Below are 21,105 nucleotides of genomic sequence, written 5' to 3'. Positions count from 1 at the left end.
TCTGACCTAATTACACTGGTGAGGGTTGCTAAGGATGAGGTTTCACCTGCAGCTCCACTGCACACGCTCTGACGGGCCAAGTCTGACCTGTCCAGCACTTATCAGCTGTGATCTTACAGTAAGCATGTAGTTTTACCTCTATTTGCATATCACAATTTGCCTTTGTCTTTAATTCTCTCAATTCTTTCAAACAGAGCTTTACTGATGGCATATATAGTACAGTACCATAGCGCCTGTAAAATAAATTCAATTCGGTATTTCCCTTAAGACATGGTGGTTTAACTTTTTCTAAGCAGTCTCAGAATTTATAGTCTCTGGACTCTGTGCTCTTATCTTTTAAACAGGAAAAGGCGAATGAGCCCATTTCAGCCAAGAACAGGAAATGTATACTTGAGATTATGGCTTATTCTGGGACTGTTGTGTTGTACAGCAGTGGTACAGCTTGATTTGCAGCAGGGCTTCTTTAGTCCAGCTCCCTGCGTCTCCCTCCAGTCTCTCAGCAGCTGTCGTTAGTGCTGAATGTCACATACGGCTGCCAAATAGACCCCATCTACCGTGGCAGCTCTCATATTTCATTGGGTCTCTTTGTAAACAACAAATTGTATATTAAAGCAGGGCCACATTAAACACTCTCAGCTGCCGAGCGCATTAGCTCCCACCCTTAAATAACTCGGCTGCATAGAAAGTCCATTGTTTTACAACTGCTGACGCTGTGTCCAAGAGTCCATCCTCGCCCCTAGGCTTCAAAGCATCAAAGCAGCTGACTGCTAGCAAATCCATAGCCACAGAGGCAGCAGCAGCCACCGTGCTCATAACTGGCCGGGCTGGACTGAACAGGGAAGTAGATGGACAACAGATAGACGTGCTGAGAGGAAGCATAATTACAGGGCAGAGGACTAGACGTGAGGCTGTGGGAGAAGTCTAGGAATGGTAGCTTTTTGGGGGGAATCTCCTTTAAGCCACGTTGAGTCATTTCACCGATGGACGTTAGCTGCTCGAAGGGAAACCAAAATAGATCAAAGTATAATAACTTCCAGCCGGCGCCATAGTGCCTCTGGTTTGGTTCAGTGCTCGACTCCTGAATAAAAAAGAGCATAAATAGATAATAGGTTCTCCTCCCATTTGTATGAATAGTTATGAGACTTGAACCAATACTGCAAATAACCTAAAGCGAGCACAGTCAATTCTGAGCAATGCTTGTGTGTGTGTGTGTGTGTGTGTGTGTGTGTGTTTGCACGCATACGGACGCACACACTCAGCTGGGATCTCTGGCTTTGTTCTGCGTTTGCAAAGATTTTTTTGTTGTCAGTGTGGGTGTACCCAACTGTGACAAGCTGCTTGGCTGTGCTCGGCGCCGCGTAAAGCCTGGAGTGTCCCGGAGGATTGGAGCTGCGCTGGGAGCAGCTTAGCACCAGTGTTCACCTCTTGACTTACTTACTATTACACAGTGCACCGAGGGCCAGACAAAACAAAGGAGTAGTCACATGGGGTCGGGAAGCGGCATTTACCCCCTTAGCTCATTGTTGTGTTTTCAAGGAGAAGAGGCTTTATATGTGAAAGTTCAACCTAGGTTTAAGCTTTAGTTTACTGCATTTGCTCAAACAAGGTAAAGGGACATTTTTTTTATAAAGATGGAAGCTTCTAATTCATTAATTGTGTCTTGCTTAATTTACATAGAATTACAGACCGAGGCATAAATTAAATAAATTAGTGGCAGATACAAATTTTTTTCTTCATTCTTTTTAATTTAAAAAGTATTTTAATCCAGTTGCATGAATGAAAATTCATCTGCCATTGATCAAACGAGGCTCAACTCCCACTCGTTTGTTGCGTAGTCATTTGTCCAAATAACACATTTCCATTCTAATAACGCTGACATGATCATTGAGAGGTTCAGCGTCACTTCTGATTACACTGCTGTGCCACTTTACATCCATCTGTGTCTCAGCAGCAAAAAGAAGATTAGCTCTGCTACAAAACTAGCTGCTTTTAGCATCAGGCAAATACAACCTCTGAACTACAGCATATAAATCCTCTACTGATACAGGACATTAAGTTCCAGACAGGAACTAATCGCCAATTAATCATCAACCGATCGACAGACATTCTGGCAGTTTGCTGGTTTGGAGCACTGAGGAGCGTGTTGAATGAATCAGAAGATCAGCATTTTACAGGGAGACAGATTCTTTACCAGTGGGTGAGTGTTCTAGACAATTACCAACCTTTGGACACGAATATATACTTATTAGCCATTATATACACTGCACTTTTTCCTTTTTCTCCTACCCAAGGAGTAAACTCTTTGGTGGAGACACTCTGCCATTTTCCACCTGCCAACAGACAGCTGCCTGCTGTTGTCTCTACGCTGGGAGCTGCCACGCTCCCTTGTTGCAGCTTTGCTCGTTAGTGGAAAATTTAGCCCTAACTTCGGGGATCTGCTAAGGTCCTGAGGGGGTGGTTGACACGCAGAAGGACATGGTTATGTCGTCCAGCTAGCAACGCCTGAGCATTCATTCATTCTCCACATAAGAACAAACTGAGTAACGTGCACACAGATAGAGTCAGAAATATCTTAACAAGATCAAAATCTTCCAAAAGCTGAAAAAGGTGTGGATCCAAAGAGCCAGTTCTTCTGCTGGAGCTGCAGGTACTCACTTTAAAAAACAGATGTAATTCACATTCTTCACCTGCTCAGTGGGATATAATTTACTAATATTCTAGACGTGTCCATTAATAGCAACACATTACTTCATATTACATAAATTTAGGGCCATTTTTCAAACAATGCACAGGATTATTATTTGCGTTTTCCTTTGAAGATGACCGCCTTTCCACCAGGATCGCAGGCAGCTGTAACTAGTTCCAGATGTGATAATCAGGCCCAGTGATGAAGCGTGATTACTATGCGCCAAATGAAACATGCTATACTACTTTAAATATTGGACATTTTTTCCTTCCCTTCAACATCAGTCTGGGTCTAAAGTCAGCCCATTGTATGTTTACACAAACAGAAGGGCTTTGTGGGAATCCAAAGCTGGATTCAATTATGTTCTCCAGGGTTCTATAGCATATTTTTTGAGACACCAGCAGCAGATATAACCCAGATCCACTTTTATTTTACTCTGTAAGCACACGCAAAGTTAAATATCATAAATCAGAAGAAGTCTTGAATCCACAAAACATGATCAGTAACGTTGGGCTGTTTACACAAACTCTCTTCAGAGACGCAGCCTAAGAAGCCCCAGTCTGGGTGAGGAGGTGCTGGTGACCTTGGTTGTTACTGTTTAAGTTATGCAGTTAGTGTTGTTGTGAGTGTTTTTGTAATTTGTGAATGTCAGAGTCTTCATCTGCATTTGTGTACTTGGAATCGAAATGGAAAGTTTGTGAGGTTACGTTAGGTGTAACTACACTCAGATATACTTTTAAAAATGGCTATGACTTTATAAGGACAGCTATAGCGTCTTCATCTCCAGCCAACCATATAATCAGTGCCGTCAGCGTCTGGTCTTTGTCAGGCAGCTAATGGCCTGCACCAAATCTTTTACTTTAACACTTAGCGCTCAGACTGGGTTCCTCCTGGTGCTCATTGGCCACCATTCCTTCAGTGTCTGCATCATAATTATGATGGATTAGACTGCAGCTCTTTGTGCCTGCGCACTGCAACTGTTTTGCAGATGCTGTGGATGCGACGTGCATTAATAATGTAGGGCAGCAGACAGAAATCAATATTCTACTGGAGTCTAATTGCTTTTGGCAGAGACACAACGTTCAGAGAAATAAAAAGTAAAATCTGACTGATTCTGTAGGCATTTAATACTCTAGTGTTATTTCTTCAGTTTAGATTACATACCATAAACTTATTACACACACCAACTCACAGATTCTAACAAGCTATGATTGATTGTATTAGCATTTTTGACATTACATTGTAGTTGGCACCGCTAAGTAACTCTCCCTCCCATCTACCATCTGGTACATTGACCTTACAGTACATGGTAGCTCCTAACCCCTCCGATTCCAAATAATGAAAAAAGAACACAAGTAATGTATTTACAATAAACCACCTTTCAGCAACTTTCATTCAGATTTGTATATGGTTCTTTTTTTTTTTTACATAGCAGCTTTCCTGGCATTCATAACCTGTAGAAAAGTGGCATTTTATATGTGCTGCACTGTTTACATTATATAAGAGGAAGCAAGAATATTCAAGGTGCCTTGTTATGCAGACAAAATTGAGCCACACTCCACAGTCAGCACAAATAGTCCCATGATGACCTCTAGTGCATGTTCTTGTCTACTTTTTCAATCTCTCCTGCTCTCTTTTATCTTAAGGTTGTTGACAGATGAGGGTGAGTTTTGGACCACTGCCATAAATTATGCTTAAAAACAATATTTTATTCATTCATATTTAGTATAGTTTAAATTCCACCTTTTTTGTAGCAGTGCAGTCCAAGAGAAATCTTCTCCAATTAATATTTGTTGTTCCAGCAAACACGCCCATTGGCTCTTGTAACCTCTGGATAATAATCATAACTGTATATGTATTATTCATTTAATGTTTAGCCCTGACTTTGTGCCTTGCAGGAGGGACCGAGGGCAGCCCTGTGGATGGACTCAGAGCAGGCCAGATGGAAACAGAACAGGCCAGACATGAGACGGAAGAAAGTCTGATACTAGCACAATTTGGAGCATCTCACGTCCCTCTTAAACTACAGAATGGAGGTTCGTCTTCAGAGAGAGATTCTCTGCAGATCCCTGGAGGTACGAACTGGAACCATTTCAAGCCCAGTGTAGGTGCCAACGCCATGAAAAGGCACAAGGACTGCAACAGCCCCGTGCAAGGGCTGTTCAATCAAGGATCCTACATAAATGGAGAACTGGTGAATGGAGAGCTGAAGCATGCACTCGCTGAGCAGTCCTTACTTCTCCCCCAACCCAAGAAACTCAAAGTAGATTCTGAGATTAAAATCAATAACATGAGCTCTACCTTGGTAGACAACTTCCCCGAGTTTGCAAAAGCAACAGACTTTGAATGCAAATCCCCACAAACAGAGATTAAGTTAGACAAGAGGACCAGTAGTTTTCCTAATGGAGATATTTTCTGTCTGTCAAGGAATAAAGATTCAATTCCAAATGGTGCTGCATCACCCCCTTCAACCATTGAAAGCACTCCAGGTGATCTGTTAGAGAAAACTCTCTCTCAGTATTATCCTGAGCAAGTATCAATTGCACCGCAAATGTGTGGTTCAGAGTTGGATTCCGTCAGTGATTCACTGGCAAAGCTGCCCACTGAAGGTGCTCAAGCCCCCTCCTTAACCTCAGGATTGCCCAATTCAGCCCAAATGCCTGACTCACAACAGCAGCAGCCTGGGACATCTGGTAAAGAGGACGGATGCAACACTTACAACTCTGTCAACTATGTAGTGAATGGATACTCTGACAATTTTGGAGCAGATCACCAGCAGCAACGACACCAGACCCAGCAGCAGCCACCACCTTACCCTAATCACGAGCTGTCTGCGTGTCAGTTGCCTGGAATGGCCCCACATGCAAATACTGCCAATAGCTCAAAGCAACATCAGAATGGCCCACAGTGTTATACAGATGACACAACTGCCCAAGGAATATATGCAAAAGGCAAACACGAGTTCAACCAACACTCTTTCCAAAACTGCAATGCTCCTGTAGAGGCGGCAGGTGGCTATGGAGTGTTTCCTAATGCTAAGAAGATGGATCCAAGTAAGGACATTGGACCTGGTCAGCATCATCAACACAGCACTGACAAGAGCGATCACTATGGGATTCAACCCTCAGAGATTAAACAAAATGCTGGAAACTTCCCTGGTTCTGACAGTGCAGGGCCCATGGTGCCTAGCACTAATTCAGAAGAAGTGCCGGAGAACGTGTCCCAGCAGAGGGACGGCTCGTCGGGTCCAACGCCCCACCAGCAAGGCTGGGCTCATTCCCAGCAGCAAGCACCTTGCGTCCCATCATCTCAGGCACAAGCGCAGGACAAGTGGAAGGGGTTTCAGGCTAAGGCCCACTCAGAGCGACAGGCACTTAACTCTCACAGCCAGATGCTGGAGTCCAATGCGGCACACAGATTCCAAAAGCAGGGAGTTTTCAACAGCTTCCAGCACAACACCCCTGAGTGGCAGCACTCAAATTCTAAAGCACCTCAAATGCACCAGCATTTACCCCAGAAAATGCCAGACCAGTGTAACTTCCCACAGAATCAGCAGGCAGACAGCCACTACAACCCCCAGATGCCGTCAGCGCACTTATCTGAAGACCCTGACATGCAGGATTTGATGACACCCGGGTTTTTAGCAACCCAGCAACAGCAGCAACAACAGCACTGTCACCTTCCACGACCCCAGTCTCACCCACCACAATTTGAAGAACAGCAGCTCAAATCTCCCAATTATAGACCTCACAGTCAGCCTCAACCAGGCCAGCAGCAGCTTCAACCCAGTCAACCTTCCAGAACTAATTCCGCTCAGTCCAGCAACCAACATATCCAAAACAGTGACCATGTGAAACTCAGCTACAATACCGCAACAGAAACGCAACAACATTGTCCGTATCCACCAAACTCAGGCAGCAGTAACCTCAAGCAATTTCAACCACAGCGGCCTAACAACCAATGCCACCAGCCAAACCACATGGACTTCCCCCAGACCTCCACACAGTTGCAACCTCACTTATCACAAGGTGCGTTAAAGCAACAGCTGTCCACACAGATGTATCCTAAAGCTGAAGTGCAGCAGAAGGCATCGTGCGATCAGCTCCAAAGGGGACCTCTACTACCTCAAGGACCTGCAGGTCCCCATGGAGACTTTCAGAAGCACACAGCCCTCCGCATGCACCTCTTACAGAGGCAGGACCGCCAGGGCCTTCCTCCTCAGAGCACTAGTGATCCTAAACATCCCCTGAAAGCTGTAAAAATCGAAGGCGGACCCAGATTCGAGTTTCCTTGTTCACAGCAGCAGGAGCAGCAGCAGTTGCGAGACACAGGCATGAGGTGCATCAAGCAGGAGAATCCACAGTCTATGTGTGAGCAAAGCAAAAGGCAGGGGAACATCCTGGCCTCTATGGAACACAGCTTGAGGCAGTACCAGCTCTCACCTGTGTTTGAGAAGAAATCAGTAGCTATCAATTCATTAAATAAAGTCAAGGTGGAATCTTCTGGGCCTGTCACCATTCTGTCAACCAACACTGACTTGGGTGAAGCGGAGTCATCAGCAGCTGCATCAGCCACAGTAGCACTGAAGAAACCACCCCATTCCACCCCGAAGAAAGAACAACTCCTACACAGATTTGTGGAGTCTCCTATGAAGCTACTAGATACTCCTATAAAGAATCTACTGGACACCCCCTTGAAAACACAATATGACATTGCATCCTGTCACTGTGTTGGTGAGTCTCATAATCTTGGTTGTGTGCGATTATCGACAACACAGCTCATAAAACAATGTGTGTTCCTTTATAATATTTAGATCAAATCTGTGAGAAGGATGAAGGACCATACTACACTCACTTGGGTTCAGCACCTAATGTTGCTGGTATACGGGAGATGATGGAGAAAAGGTAAGTGACATTGATAATTCTTTGGAACCTGACTGGAAACATAACCACTGTGTATTTGAATATGTCTATTGTTTTTGAAGGTCTGGTCTCACTGGTGGAGCCATTAGGATTGAGAAAGTTATATACACCGGAAAGGAAGGAAAAAGTACACAAGGATGCCCCATAGCCAAATGGGTAAGGAGCGGTCTCTCCTGTACATTGAGTTTGCTCCTAAATTAAAATCAAAATTCTTATGTGGGTCATGTTTCAGGTAATTCGTCGGTCCAGTGCAGACGAAAAGCTTCTGGTGTTGGTGCGTGAACGTAATGGGCACACGTGTGAAACTGCTTGCATCGTGGTGGTCATCCTGATCTGGGAGGGCATCCAACCAAGCCTGGCTGACCACCTCTACATGGAGCTGAGTGAAACGCTAACAAAACACGGAACTCTCACCCAGAGACGCTGTGCTCTCAACGAGGAGTAAGAACTCAGATCTAGCACATTACATCTGAGTGTTTTGAGCATATGTTGTTGTTTTTTTCTCACCGTTGATCGATTTATCAAGAATGACAATACAATATTTTGTCTTCTCTTAGGAGAACCTGTGCTTGCCAGGGGTTAAATCCTGATGCCTGTGGAGCTTCTTTCTCTTTTGGCTGCTCCTGGAGTATGTATTACAATGGCTGCAAATTTGCCCGGAGCAAAATTCCAAGAAGATTTAAGCTGTTAGGAGATGATGTGAAAGAGGTATTACATATTACAGAAGCACCATTTCTGCATGAAGATAATATACTAAATGAATCAACTAATTGCTGCCAATGTTTGTGTTTCAGGAAGAGAAACTGGAGCAAAACTTTCAGAATCTGGCAACATTGCTAGGACCAGTATATAAAACCTTAGCACCTGAAGCTTATGCAAACCAGGTAAGTGTATCTAGACATGGTATTTTTGAAAGCATTGACAGTAAAGTAAAGGTTTGTTGATGAACTTGATTTATCTATATTTAGTTTATCTACCTTTCTTACTGACCTTTAGTAAACGTTCTTTGCAAACAGGTGGAACATGAACACAGAGCACCAGATTGTCGTCTGGGCCTCAAAGAGGGTCGTCCCTTTTCTGGGGTCACTGCTTGTCTGGACTTCTGTGCCCATGCACATAGAGACCTCCACAACATGCAGGGGGGCAGCACTGTGGTAAGCACAAATATAGATGTTTAATGCCGTAATGGACACAGGGAGTTACATAAACCTGAGCTAAATCTCTAACTTATTTCCAGGTGTGTACATTAACAAGGGAGGATAACCGCGAGATTGGAAAAATACCAGAAGATGAGCAGCTCCATGTCTTGCCACTTTATAAACCTTCCAACACCGATGAGTTTGGCAGCGAGGACGGCCAACAGGAGAAAATCAAGTCGGGTGCCATCCAGGTCCTTAGTGCTTTCCGCCGCCAGGTTCGCATGCTTGCGGAACCTGCCAAGTCGTGCCGACAAAAGAAGCTGGACGCTAAGAAGGCAGCTGCCAACAAGAATGCGATGCTGGACACCTCTAATGATAAGGCAGAGAAAGCCCTCACAGCCAAGGCAAAAGCTGGGGCGCATGAGAATGCCGCTCAGAGCACGATGGCAGGTAAAGTATCTTTTATAAGCAACACGTGCATTCTTCTGTTCGCGGCTTTATCGTTATGGACTCTGTTTTCTAGGGCCTATTCCAGGTGCCATGGGAGCAAACCTGCAGCCAGGTCAGCCAAGACACCCGCTTGGGGCCCATCCTCAGCAGCTAGGGCACCAGAGTCCTCTCCCCTCTTATCCCAGCTCACCAAATGCAGCCAACTTTCCCAGATTCCCCGGTCACCCTGGGTCTTTTCCAGGCACTTCCAAACCAGGCAGCATGTATCCCCACCAGCCCCCAACACCCACCAGCCCGTACGCCTCCCCGCTCCATGCACCAAATTCATACATTAATGGATCACCTCGCCCACACCCAGGTTATCAGTGTAATGGAGGAATGCCCCTTGACAATTACCACCCATTCTATGCTTCAAACCCAAAGCATCTGGACCTTTATCGGCAACAACGACCAGTGCTCTACTCAGAGCCACAGTACAGTGTACATCAGCGTTTTGACGCCAATTTCCCTCCAAGGTATAGTGAGCCTGGTTTACATGTTAATGGCTACAATGTCTCCAGCGTGAGGCCAGCTCACCCCATGAGACCTTATGGCCCTTACGGCCCTAATGGAGAGACTCAGTTTATAGACCCCCTCTCAAGAGCCCCCTCAGCCAATGGAGTTCTAGATTATACAGCTGCTGTGAGCAAAGGAGGATTCCCTAATCCATACCTCTCACGGAGCCATCCCATTTTAAGCCCCGGCCAAGATCCTCTACATATGCAAATCAAGACCGAGATGGGCCTGTCTGGGCCACAGCTGCTTTCTTCTCAGTTAAGTGCTGGGTGTTTAAACCCTGAATCGCAGTCAGGGATAGGTCTGACAAATGGAGGCCATCTGGGCTCTGGCATCAAGCAGGAGCCTGGGACACCACAAACACCCACGACCCCACAAAACGAGCTGTGGTCAGACAACGAGCACAACTTCTTGGACCCTGACATTGGCGGTGTGGCCGTGGCACCCAGCCACGGTTCAGTACTCATTGAGTGTGCAAAACGGGAGCTCCACGCCACAACGCCGCTGAAGAACCCAGAGCGTCAACACCCCACACGCATTTCCTTGGTTTTCTACCAGCACAAAAATCTGAACGAGGCTAAGCACGGTTTGGCAATGTGGGAAGCCAAGATGGCGGAGAAAGCCAGAGAGAAGGAGGAAGACGCGGAAAGGAACGGTGGCGAGGCGACGCCTAGCAAAGGAAGCAAGAAGGGCGTGAAGCGAGAGCACCCGGAGTCAGAGTTCAGCGGGGAGCGTCCGTACAAGCGCTTCATTCAGGCTCTAATGGAGGGATCTCTGTCATGCACAACAAACACCTATGTCAGTACATCCCCTTATGCCTTCACCAAGGTCACAGGGCCTTACAGCAAGTTTGCATAGAAACCAAGAAAGAGTTAAGGTGCTTAATTTATGGATAACCACATGGTTATCAAAGGCATAAAAAAAGGAACCTGCGATCATCAACTTTCATATCGGGTCTTTCACCTCTTTAGCAACAAAGCTTTACTAGTTGACCCTACTAAGGATGTATTTATTTTCCCTTTGGGAACTTTTGCAAGACACACTGTCAGAACCTCTGGTGCTTTTAGTACGATACACAAGGAGCTATTTTTACTGGAAACAAAGTTTCATTCTTGTTGGCTTTATTTTTCTTGCAAAACTTTGGAGATGTAATCTTGTCGTCAAACACTCGTCAATGAGGACTTTCACGGTGCTAAATTATGTGCTTATTACCATTTATTTGAAATCAAATGCCTTCACACTATAACCATGACACACTCTATGAGTGACACTCATTGACCTTGTAACTGGACACTGAAAATATCATCCCACGGTCAAATCATTATCATAATAATGGTCTTTGACGAGTCCATGTTTCTTAGAGCACTTTTTATAATGAGAGTTAATGTTTTGGTAATACTTAGAATTAATCAAATCTGGTTACGTTGAGTCGCTACAGTGACAGCATCACTAGAATTAAATTTATACAGAGGGTTGTAGAAGTGATCTACAAGTGTGTTCATGCAAAAAAAAAAGTTTTTTTTTTAACTACCATCATGTCGGTGCTTCTTTCGCTTTCCTCTCACTATACATCGAGCCATTCTAATGGTGCATTTTAACAGACAAATGGTGGTAATTGACTTTATTCCAGGTTCCTTTTTGTTATTAGTGACTGTTTTAATGTCCCTTAGTCTAGGTTACCTGAACAAACCTGGATTGTGAATATTACACGTAGTTTTATGTCTGTGGTGCTTAGTAAATGTGCTTTGAACACACTGAGGAACATGAAACAGGGTAAGCTCAGTGTCAGTTTTGGAAGGCAGCTGAATTGCTGTGGGGTCTTTATTGTAATCTAATTGTAAGATAAACCAGTGACATTTGTACAGTAAATTAATTTCCACGTTGGAATCACTGTTTTAGATTTTGTGATGTATAGAATGCGAACAGCCTTTTCATTGTACTTGTGGGGTTTCAACAGATTTTATTTCTGAAGGTGCTATTCAACCTACTAGAAACATACAATGTGACTCTTTTGGCAGTGAGAAGGCTTTTAAATAATGTACAGTACAAGCTTGCCACATACCTCAAAACTAGTTTGGCAATAGAATTATAACAGTTTTCTTTCTTTCTCTGTATATTAGTCTCAAAGATGTAATAACAGTCAAGCTTCATGCCATCAGAAGGCAAACAAGTTCATTTCTTACTTTCTTGATTTCGAATCTTCTAGAAAGTATTACTTGAACTTAAATCTTTGATATTACTGTAAAATCAGGGACACGTTTCATTTTCAACTAATTTTGTGCATATTCACCATCTGCATTCATCTTCAGTTTCTTTATTCAGGGACTTGCCATTGCCTCCTGAATCCATTGATTCTTGTCTACTAAACATCACAGAAGAACAAATTCGTCCCTACTATCCTCTGCGTGTGCTTTAGGATAGAGGTACGTGTCTATAAGTAGTCTGAACATATGTGCACTGAGTTGACTAAAGGGAAACTATGATTTGGAGGCTGAAGGCTAAAGCTGTGTCTTTGCTTTTTACACGAGGCAATACCAAGACAGTGATCAACCCACAGTACAATTAGAAGTATTTATAACCACTAAGCAACTGTATAATTAATTTGTCCCGCCTATTTGATTTAAATAATGTGCTATGTAATGAAATTCCTCCTGTAGCAACTCACCCCATTCTTCTACAAATTCAATAATTTCTGAAAGCACTTCATTTCTTCTTCAGGAAAATGTGATAAAGAACTGAAAAATGTTTTATTTAAACAAATTGTAAATGTGTTGAAAATAAATTATGTCACATTGTACATACAAAAAAATGTATTACAGGAACACACTCATTCTTTGATGATATAAATTCCTCATGTTCTCTTATATTGACCCACAACTCCTCTATCAGCATCTGCAAATCTCCTCATTTAGCTTAAGAGAACCATCATTGTTACATCATCCAGGAAGCCTTTACTGTAAATATTACCCTGTATTAGTTGTATTAGTTGTAGTATCCTTTCGGCCAGACAATAGGAGTCCTATTTTTCCCACGGTTCCAGTTTTGTAAAGTAAATCTACATTAAAATGTTGAATTTCGTTGTACAGAACCCAGCCACGGTAGCAGGTTGAGCTGAGAAAGTCAAGGTGTCTAAGATAGAGCGGGTTGAAAGCATAGCCATACTTGAAGATGCTTCAGAGTGTTTGAGTGACTCGACATTACTTGAATAACTTCCTGGGCTTAAATAGTGCAACATATGCACTGAGCTCAATGGTTAAGCTCGCACTTGATACACGCGGTTTATTTGCAGTTAGACACTAAATAAAGACGTGCAACATTTTGCCTGTATATGTATTTGAAGGCTTTCCTAGTTCTCCTGGGGTTTGGTAGGCTACACAAATGGAATTAAGGATGGGTATTAATACTGTAAGTATTGTAATGTATTGGATGCAGTCTATTTGAAAGCTGTTTATTATATCATTCCTGGTATTGCTGAGATGTGGGTGTTTTTTTTAATAAAATGTATATTTATTTAAAGCTATGTGACCTGTTACTCTAAGTTAATATAAACTTTCTAATGTCAAACTACAGAAATTAGTCTTATTATGTTCATGACTTCGTTTTATTATTTATACCAAAACTGTTTACTTTTCATATACAAATTGCATCTTGTTTGTAGTTGCAATTACAAATTGACAAATCTGAACATAAAACCTTCAGACTAATAACAGACAAGATTTAAAGATTAATTGAAAAGAAATCACTTACATTTGTGTAGATTCTGATTATTTTAAGCAACAACAAACAATTTGCCCTCAACATAAGACAAAAACACACCTTAGTGTCTTTACTTAACAAAAGCAATTTTCATTACAGTACATTGTTTAATGGCAAATGTAGACACTTCACATGCAACTGAGACTCAGTCCTTACCAAAGTAAATCCATCTGATGACAAATGTGCCAGAACCTGAACGGCTCCAGATGAGGTTGTTATTGCTGGTATTCATGTGGTCATTTGGTTTTCAACAAAATGCCACTTGTTAACTGCACAACAAAAAAACAAATCATACTAAATTACATTAAGATGTAGCTAATAACACAGACCTTAAATAATATCTATTTAAATTCTTACCCTCTGGAGACACAGGATGGGCACTTCCAAACGCAGGGGCCTGAAATAAAGAAATGAACCCTAATGAAATGATCTCTGCTTTTTGGTTTAGCATCGTGAAAAACACATGGCTCTCACCGATTGGACAACATCTCGTGCTTCATCAGCGCCACATTTAAAAGGACTCTCACAGCAGGAGACATTTTTGCTGAGAACCAAAAAAAGATCTGGGTTTTTCCCTCGTTGTGTATCCGTACAGTATATATTACAGCCACACAGACCAACGTGTACATATACTGCATTAGCTTCGCTGGCTTACCACTCAATGCCTTCAGTATTCTGCTTTTGTACTAGTGCCTTCCAGTGCTCATGGGTGGACTTGATGATGTCAAGTGCAAAGTCCTTAACAAGGCAAAGGAAAAATTAAATCGCACAAGTCTTTATTTCCTTTCAAAGCGAAAGAGCATTTTAACTAGCAGATATCTACTATCTGCTACATGTGTTATGGCCTGAATTCATACGTTTTCTAAAAGAACCAGTAATATTAGTCCATACACTCCATGTATACATAGAATTCTGTGATGAACATTCTGCTGCCTGCTCAGCCAGGGCCTATACACAGTATGTAGCCAGTATAAAAGGGGCACAGTACCTTGTCTTGGAATTGCCCTTTGAAGCCAAAGTTATTCTCAGGCTTTCCATCAGGCACCTTATATTTTCTAAACCACTCGACAGTGGCCTCTAAATGACCAGGTCTCATCTTATACACATCCTGTATGTCTGAGGAAACAAGACAGCAAAACAATCAGACTGCACTGCACTGACTAAAATATACTTCCATAAAAAACTGAGGATATTTTAAAATTCAATTAGATGCAATTTTATGCTCTTAAGCATGACATTTGCACATTCTTGTCTTAAGCACATCTCAGCTGCGCTAGTTGCCTGGACTAAATTCACAGTAGGCAGGAAGAGCTCACTTTAAGGTCATATCTGTCCCTATCTGAACACTCACTATTCAGGTTTTTGGCGTCTGGGTCTTTAGTATTGACAGCTATGACCTTCCAGTCCATTTCCCCCTCATCGATCATGGCCAAGATGCCCAGAACCTTCACTTGGATCACCTGACCCGCGAAGCACACCTTAAAAACAGAACAACAAATTACAAATCATGCTCATGAAAGCATCTTTAATATAATCTATGTCCACGTCAAACAACCTCACCTCACTGCCGATGTCACACACATCAATGGGGTCATTATCTCCACAACACTGGGTGTTCTTGTCTAAGTGGTTGGGGTTCTCCCAAGTCTTTTAGAAGGAACAGTTAAAAAGACACACTTGATTTTATTAACAAACCTTTAAACGCCGAATGAAAAAGTAGAGTACAGATTATGGAATTCATGGGACAAACAATTGTGTTTACTGTATCATGAAGCATTTCGTCACCTGCGGGAGGGCTCCATAGTTCCAAATGTAACCTTTGTGAGGAAATATGTTGGCCACGTATCGGAGTTTGCCTTTCTTCACGTCTTGTTTGATGGGATTCAGCGGCTCCTTTGTGGCGATCTGGAAATTAGAGCTGTTAAGTGCACGTACGTCCACGCGTTCACACTCGTGTGAGTGAAGATTCAAATGTATACAAACCTCCATTTTAGCATTCGACCACCGTGGCACCTCCACAACCATGTTGAACAGCACCTGAAAGCAAAAGGCCATACATTGAACACACGCTGTTAGAGTTTCACTGTAAAACTGATCAAATATTTGAGCATTTGTACCTCGCTGTCGTCCCTCTTGGCTTTTTTGGCCGGCACATCACTGTCCTGTTGATGGAGAATTAAACCTGAGAATTGGTCACTGGTGTGGGAGCTAAGTTTGTTTATAGTTAGGAATAATTCAATCATTTACCTAAAGGGAAGTCATTCATTACCTGATGCTCCTCTGCTATAAGGGGAATGTCATGGAATGGTGAAATGTACGTCCCCTCAGAGGTTTCTAGACAAACAAAAGTATGTTAAAACGTGGCACCCCACAAGACTGTCTGTAACTGGGTGATGTGTGTGCGTGCGCGCGTCCACGCGACCACCTAAAAGGAAGCGATAGCACGTGCACCGTCTCTTCCTGTCTGCTGGTTCACCGTTATCAAGCGGGACAGCGCGTGAACCCTCATTGGCCTGTTTCACCTCAACGCCAGGAAAACCCCGCGCCTGCGCAGAGCTCCGAGTTCGCCTGGACCCTAAAGGTCAGCGGTGACCCGGTAGCGAAGAGCCGATGCACCCGGGCGCGAGGCGACTGCCAACTTACTAAAATAAATTCGGTAGTCGGTGGAATTGGGCCGTCCTCTCTGCTCCGCCTGGTACCGCATGCTCGTCCCCGTGTTATGCAGGTGACGCGCGGCAGCTGCTCGCGTGGCGAGTTTTGTCGGAGACGCGCGAAATGAACCGAGCAGCGTCACCAAGCTGCCCAGCACCGGTCTCATTATAGACGCAGGTTCGCCCCTCGGTTCCTGCTTCCCGTCCGTCACATCCAGAACCTTGACGTGCGCAGCAGGAAAGGCCGGTCCGCGCTTTTCAAAATAAGAGCCTCCCCAGCGGTCAAACGCGTGGCTTGAGTCACAAAGGCAAAATAAGGTGTAACCAAACATCGCTCATAAAACGGAGGGTTTTTAAGCGGCTGCGCTAAATAAATAAATAAATAAATAAATGCGCCGCGTGAGGTGTAGTCCAGCTGTAACGTGAAATGCATCTGGGAATTTTTGAGTTGTGTTCAACCAGGCTGATAAACTCGGGTTTAAGTCATTTAAAAATGTTCCAAAAGGCAATAACTCAAACATATAACCGGTATTTGATGGAGGAACCGTTTCATTGCTATTCAGTTTAGTAACAGCTTTTACTTTGTTAAGAACATCCTACAGCTGGAAGTCAGTAACGCAAACTTGACGATTGTTGTACAAGCAGGCCTGTGCACAGTAGTAGCTTTGCTTTGCTGCCACCTGCTGTAGCTGTTCCTCCTTGTGCACATGTCATACATCTTCTTTCCCAATCAAACCTCAGCCGTAATTTTAATTAATTCACTTTCTCTTGCTCTGTACCATTAGTTTATTTTGTTTTATACTACCTGCATGCCTGGTTGTTGTAATGACAAAAAAAAACCTATAGACGCAATGTATAGAATTGATGCTCCTAAATCAAACAGGCTGCATTTGACACAGCTGTATGTTAATGTCCCACTGTACATTGATGCTTCTACTATTGAAAACAGAGGCTACAAAGGTTGTCGCCTTCAGCTAATGTTCTCATGTTGTGCTGAGCTCATGTTAATTGACTTGGTGGGTTTCTTTACAATACATCATAAGATCAAAGTCCATGTGTGTCTATTGTGCCATATACAAACACTCAGCGGCCTTGATCTGTGGTTTTACTGCTGTGAAAAACTGTGTTCAAACAAATGACACACATCGGCAGCCAATAAAAGCTTGTTTACTAAAATCTAAAACGTGACCTCCCGGGGATACGGTTACGTCCTGTTTTTATTCTGAGCATTTTAACGCTTTGCTGTGCAAGACAATGTTCCAAATGTTACTCCAACGCTGCTGGTGGATAAGACAACGTGCTGAAACCAGCAGGTGAGGCTGTGGGAGGATCGTGGACCATCAGCTCTGAGGTCTGCGCTGTCCTGAAGTCTGGACGGAGCTAAATTGAGAGTGAAAGCTGCTGCCACAGCTGCAGCAGGAACAGTGCACGGCTGTAAAAGACAGGTGTGCTTTTAGTTTCTCTCTTCCTATTCTCTGATCTGCACATATTCACCTTAGTCACTGAGAAAAAAATTCCCTCTGTTATTTTGTCTCGTCAAACAAGCTCGGTTAAGTGTTTTTTACTTACTTTAAGAATCAATTCACAAGAGAACAAATACTTCTGTCACACAGGCATCGTGCAGGAGATAAAATATTTGCTCGCTTGCATATTTGTAGAGTGAGTGATTTTGGGCTTATCGTGCACAAAGTATTGTAACAGAGGAGACAAATGAATGTTTAACAGGGCAAACAATGGCAGCCTTTATTACCTGCGCTACAGTGGGAAGAATCCAGTCATTGTTCCGCTGAGAACGTGCAGGTCTCTGGTTGCTATGACCAGAAATCATCGTGGCAGACGAATTACCAGTTTAACCAGATTCGGCCTCATATGGGCATTAATTTATAGGCTACAACCAAAAGAACCAGGAGAAAAGGACACATTTGATTTCTCTTGAGTCATTCATCATTTTTTTCTCTCTCAACTCTCACATTCAAGTTTGTTGAGCACTTTGCTGTTCCACGTCTTTCTGCGTGACTGTGTTTGTTGTGTTGCAGGACATTTTACAGCGCCTGGGTGATTTACATAAAGGCTTCCTTGTCGTCTGGCTCAGTGAGTGTCACCGTGAGTCTCTGCGACGCTGTGTTCCGAGGATGTTGAGTCGCGCCGACAGGTCAAATAAGTCTGATTAGGGCTCAATTCTGTGCTGATAAACCTTTAGGGGAAAAGTGACTTTCCCTTGCTTGAGGTAATGGTGTGAAGGAAAGAAGCGCCCTGTGGGGAGGTGTGGCAGCGCAGCTCTCATTACAGACCAACACAGGGAGGAGCTACGTTACCTGTGCACAGCAGCCAGGGCACGGCCAACACTGCACCTGTTGCACTTCCCAGGCTCCCTCTCTCTCCCTCTCTCTCTCTTCCTGTCCCGCTTCTCTTCCCCTTCTTTTCCCCTTGACGGAGGGCTGACGGCCGAACCATGGATCCCAAGGAGGCCGGCGGGGCGGAGAAGGAGAAGGAGAAAGACAGGACGATCAAGAGGAGGAACCGGCCCGTGTTCCTGCGCTACCTGGAGAGGAGGAGGACGGACACCATCGTGACCGATGACATGGCCAAAGGTGACATCAACCTGGGGACGCTGGTGAGGAGGAGTCAGTCGGACAAGACGGAGTACAGCGCTAAACTCAAAGGTACGACAGCCGCTGAGCCCTTCAGGCAACAACCTGCACCCACGAGCCGCTGGGCTAAACACTCCTGACTTTGTCTAGCTGGTAATAACATATGGGTAACACATCTAGTAGAGGTGGCCTGTCTCACACACACACACACACACACGCTCCACTGTTGAGCACTGGGCACCTGTTGTGTTACTATGTGCAGAGCAGGTGATACTCCCAGAGGGATGAAGCCACATATGCAAACTGTGCTCTAAACTCATGCACAGAGGAGTGGCTTTCCAAGAGTCGCAGCTTGTAAACAAGGCTCCAGTGACGTGTCGGGTGTATGCATTGTGCTAAAGCGCCGTACGTATCTGTCATCGTGCACGTTAAAGGGAGCAGGACGGTGAAGGCAGCTGATGCTACCTCATCAGCTGCTGACACAGAGAAACTGGCCTCACCTGTCCTGAGAGTTCACTCAGCGATGGGGAATGCTGCACTTCAGGCAAAATGACTGTGAAGCGGCGCCCCAGGCATGCGAGCCTTCTGGTGCCACCGGCTCCGTGGGAGCCGTCACGCGCCGGGCTCACCGGCGGCGCCCTGTCAGCCCGGCGCTCGCAGGGTCCAGCCGCGCCCACGATGCGGGACGCCCCCGATGCGGGACGCCCCCGCCAGCGTGCCTCCGCCGTGTGTTCAGCCACCTATCGGCTGCCCTGGTCGACTTTAGCCGCACACCTGACGGGCTGCGTGTGCTGCGTATGTGCGGTGGTATTACCATTGCAAATATTGACAAAACGATGACTTCAGTGAAAGAGGAAACATGTGAGCTGCTGCCTGATATCTGCCCGTCAGACAGGTTAGTCGGGCAGCAGAGCCATAGCAACATGACATCATACGTCTAATTATTTACAGTAACTAAAGGTGATGGTCCTGACAATGATTTACCAGCATGTGGCTCATGAGAGGAGGAATGAGCGACATAATGACCGACGCACACCAGCTTCTCGCTTTTATTGTGTGTTCGTCCTCTTGATGCTTTTATGCAAAATCTTTGACGTGACAAATAGAAGCACATGAATAGGTGTCATACTTTCCCTTCAGGGAAGGATAAAAGCTTTCGCCAAACCTTTCCATACAGTCGCCATCTTCAGGATTTATTCAAATTCAACACACTTTATCCAAAGTGTATTGTCTGGATTGTCACTGATGAAATCCCGTTGTGCACTTTGCCGCGTGGCCCCGGTCTAACGGGTCCTTTAAGTCGGTGGCGACACATGATACGCGAGGCCTTGTGTTTCTGTTCTGCTGGATCACTTTCAATGGGCTGAACGCTGAAAAGTCCTGTATCCACTTTCATGGGAACTCCTCTGCCGGAAAGCATAACCCGACGAGCACAATGCTGTCAGGAAGATGAATCTGTGCGGGGCGACGTCTGCTGCACAGACCTGGTGTGCCGAAGTAGGGTTCAGTTTTAAATCACACACTGACCGGAGTCAGGACTCTTCAAGGTCAGTTTGCAGGTTAGTTCAAGGCCACAGGTTTCCCAGCCTGGAGGAGCTGTGAGCGTTCAGAAACACTGCAGTGACCTGCATCTGCATCTCGCACACAGAAGGTTTCCTGGAGAGACACCTTGAAAATGATTGATAAGGAAACAGAAGCTTCACCTGCCAAACGGGCTTCTGTCACATTGCGACTTATTTACACGTTTTCTGCAAAGTGTCAGCGAACGAATCATCTGACAAATTGCTAATAGCTATAATGTTCAAGCGTAAATGCTGCCGTAGGCACAGCTGTGTGTGTGTGTGTGTGTGTGTGTGTGTGTGTGTGTGTGTGTGTGTGTGTGTGTGTGTGTGTGTGTGTGCTCCCAGCCGGAGCAGATGGAATGTCTGAGCGGCCCGTAGCATTACATCAGCGGCACAATTAGTTCCGTAATCTGACACGGACCTCGCAGCCTGCTGTCTCCACCTCGCCCCCCCCCCCCTCCCCCCACAGGAGGAAGCGGTGTGTGGCATCGATTAGGCAGCAAGGAAGCATCCCTCTTCCCCCGAACACACATACCTGCCTGCCATGCAAAGCTCCGAGGCGCCGCGGACCGATTAGGCAGCCGAGCAATAAAACGGCAGCAGCGAGCCTGACTGGCATGTTAAGTGAAGCCTTTCGGCGTTTCAGTCAGAATAATTAGATCACCGTGAAATACCGGTGGCGGGCGGCTGAGGCTGAGGCTGGATGTGCTGGAAGAGACGTGCGCAGCCCACGGGGCCGAGGTGTTTACCAGCCGCCGAGCGCAGGCACGCGCGCGTGTCACAGAGGAATTAA

General features: G+C 44.8%; 3 protein-coding genes across 5 annotated transcripts in view; 2 read left to right on the top strand and 1 right to left on the bottom strand.

Annotated features, from left to right (window-relative positions):
• tet2 (tet methylcytosine dioxygenase 2) overlaps positions 1–13,272 on the top strand; it is a 67,488-nt gene extending 54,216 nt beyond the window's left edge. For both annotated transcript variants that reach the window (XM_029160846.3, XM_029160837.3), the window contains 9 exons: positions 4,585–7,419; positions 7,500–7,590; positions 7,671–7,764; positions 7,841–8,049; positions 8,166–8,316; positions 8,403–8,492; positions 8,625–8,762; positions 8,846–9,197; positions 9,271–13,272. In XM_029160846.3, coding sequence (XP_029016679.1) covers positions 4,629–7,419; positions 7,500–7,590; positions 7,671–7,764; positions 7,841–8,049; positions 8,166–8,316; positions 8,403–8,492; positions 8,625–8,762; positions 8,846–9,197; positions 9,271–10,610 — 5,256 coding nt within the window. In that variant the 5' untranslated portion in view covers positions 4,585–4,628 and the 3' untranslated portion in view covers positions 10,611–13,272. The remainder of the gene's footprint in view (positions 1–4,584; positions 7,420–7,499; positions 7,591–7,670; positions 7,765–7,840; positions 8,050–8,165; positions 8,317–8,402; positions 8,493–8,624; positions 8,763–8,845; positions 9,198–9,270) is intronic.
• ppa2 (inorganic pyrophosphatase 2) lies at positions 11,555–16,415 on the bottom strand. The gene is made up of 12 exons (XM_029160919.3): positions 16,152–16,415; positions 15,778–15,842; positions 15,626–15,670; positions 15,492–15,545; positions 15,294–15,413; positions 15,069–15,155; positions 14,860–14,986; positions 14,497–14,624; positions 14,164–14,246; positions 13,983–14,052; positions 13,866–13,905; positions 11,555–13,777 (listed from the first exon to the last, which is right to left on the bottom strand). Exons 1-12 carry the CDS (start codon positions 16,324–16,326, stop codon positions 13,737–13,739), a joined length of 1,035 nt encoding a protein of 344 aa, XP_029016752.1. The 5' UTR covers positions 16,327–16,415; the 3' UTR covers positions 11,555–13,736.
• Positions 16,416–17,107: 692 nt separating this feature from the next.
• Positions 17,108–21,105, top strand: part of arhgef38 (Rho guanine nucleotide exchange factor (GEF) 38) — a 9,987-nt gene continuing 5,989 nt past the window's right edge. The window contains exons 1-2 of one of the 2 annotated variants that reach the window (XM_029160887.3): positions 17,108–17,472; positions 18,196–18,822. In XM_029160887.3, coding sequence (XP_029016720.1) covers positions 18,612–18,822 — 211 coding nt within the window. In that variant the 5' untranslated portion in view covers positions 17,108–17,472; positions 18,196–18,611. Of the gene's footprint in view, positions 17,605–18,195; positions 18,823–21,105 lie in introns of both variants that reach the window. The other variant, XM_029160877.3, reaches the window with a different exon arrangement.

Source organism: Betta splendens, chromosome 1 (assembly GCF_900634795.4).
Source record: "Betta splendens chromosome 1, fBetSpl5.4, whole genome shotgun sequence".
NCBI lineage: Eukaryota > Metazoa > Chordata > Actinopteri > Anabantiformes > Osphronemidae > Betta > Betta splendens.
Note: the sequence above shows the minus strand (reverse complement) of the source record. Positions and strands in the feature narration are given on the sequence as shown.

Bases quoted from the DNA above. Each gene is read 5' to 3' on its own strand.
- ppa2 (XM_029160919.3), bottom strand. From the start codon at position 16,326: ATGAGACCGGTGCTGGGCAGCTTGGTGACGCTGCTCGGTTCATTTCGC. The intron at 14,625-14,859 runs GTGAGTGTTCAG...TTGTTTCCTCAG, and splicing joins AGACGCCAAAAACCTGAATA to ACATACAGGATGTGTATAAG. The intron at 14,053-14,163 runs GTAAGCCAGCGA...TTTGGTTCTCAG, and splicing joins AATACTGAAGGCATTGAGTG to CAAAAATGTCTCCTGCTGTG.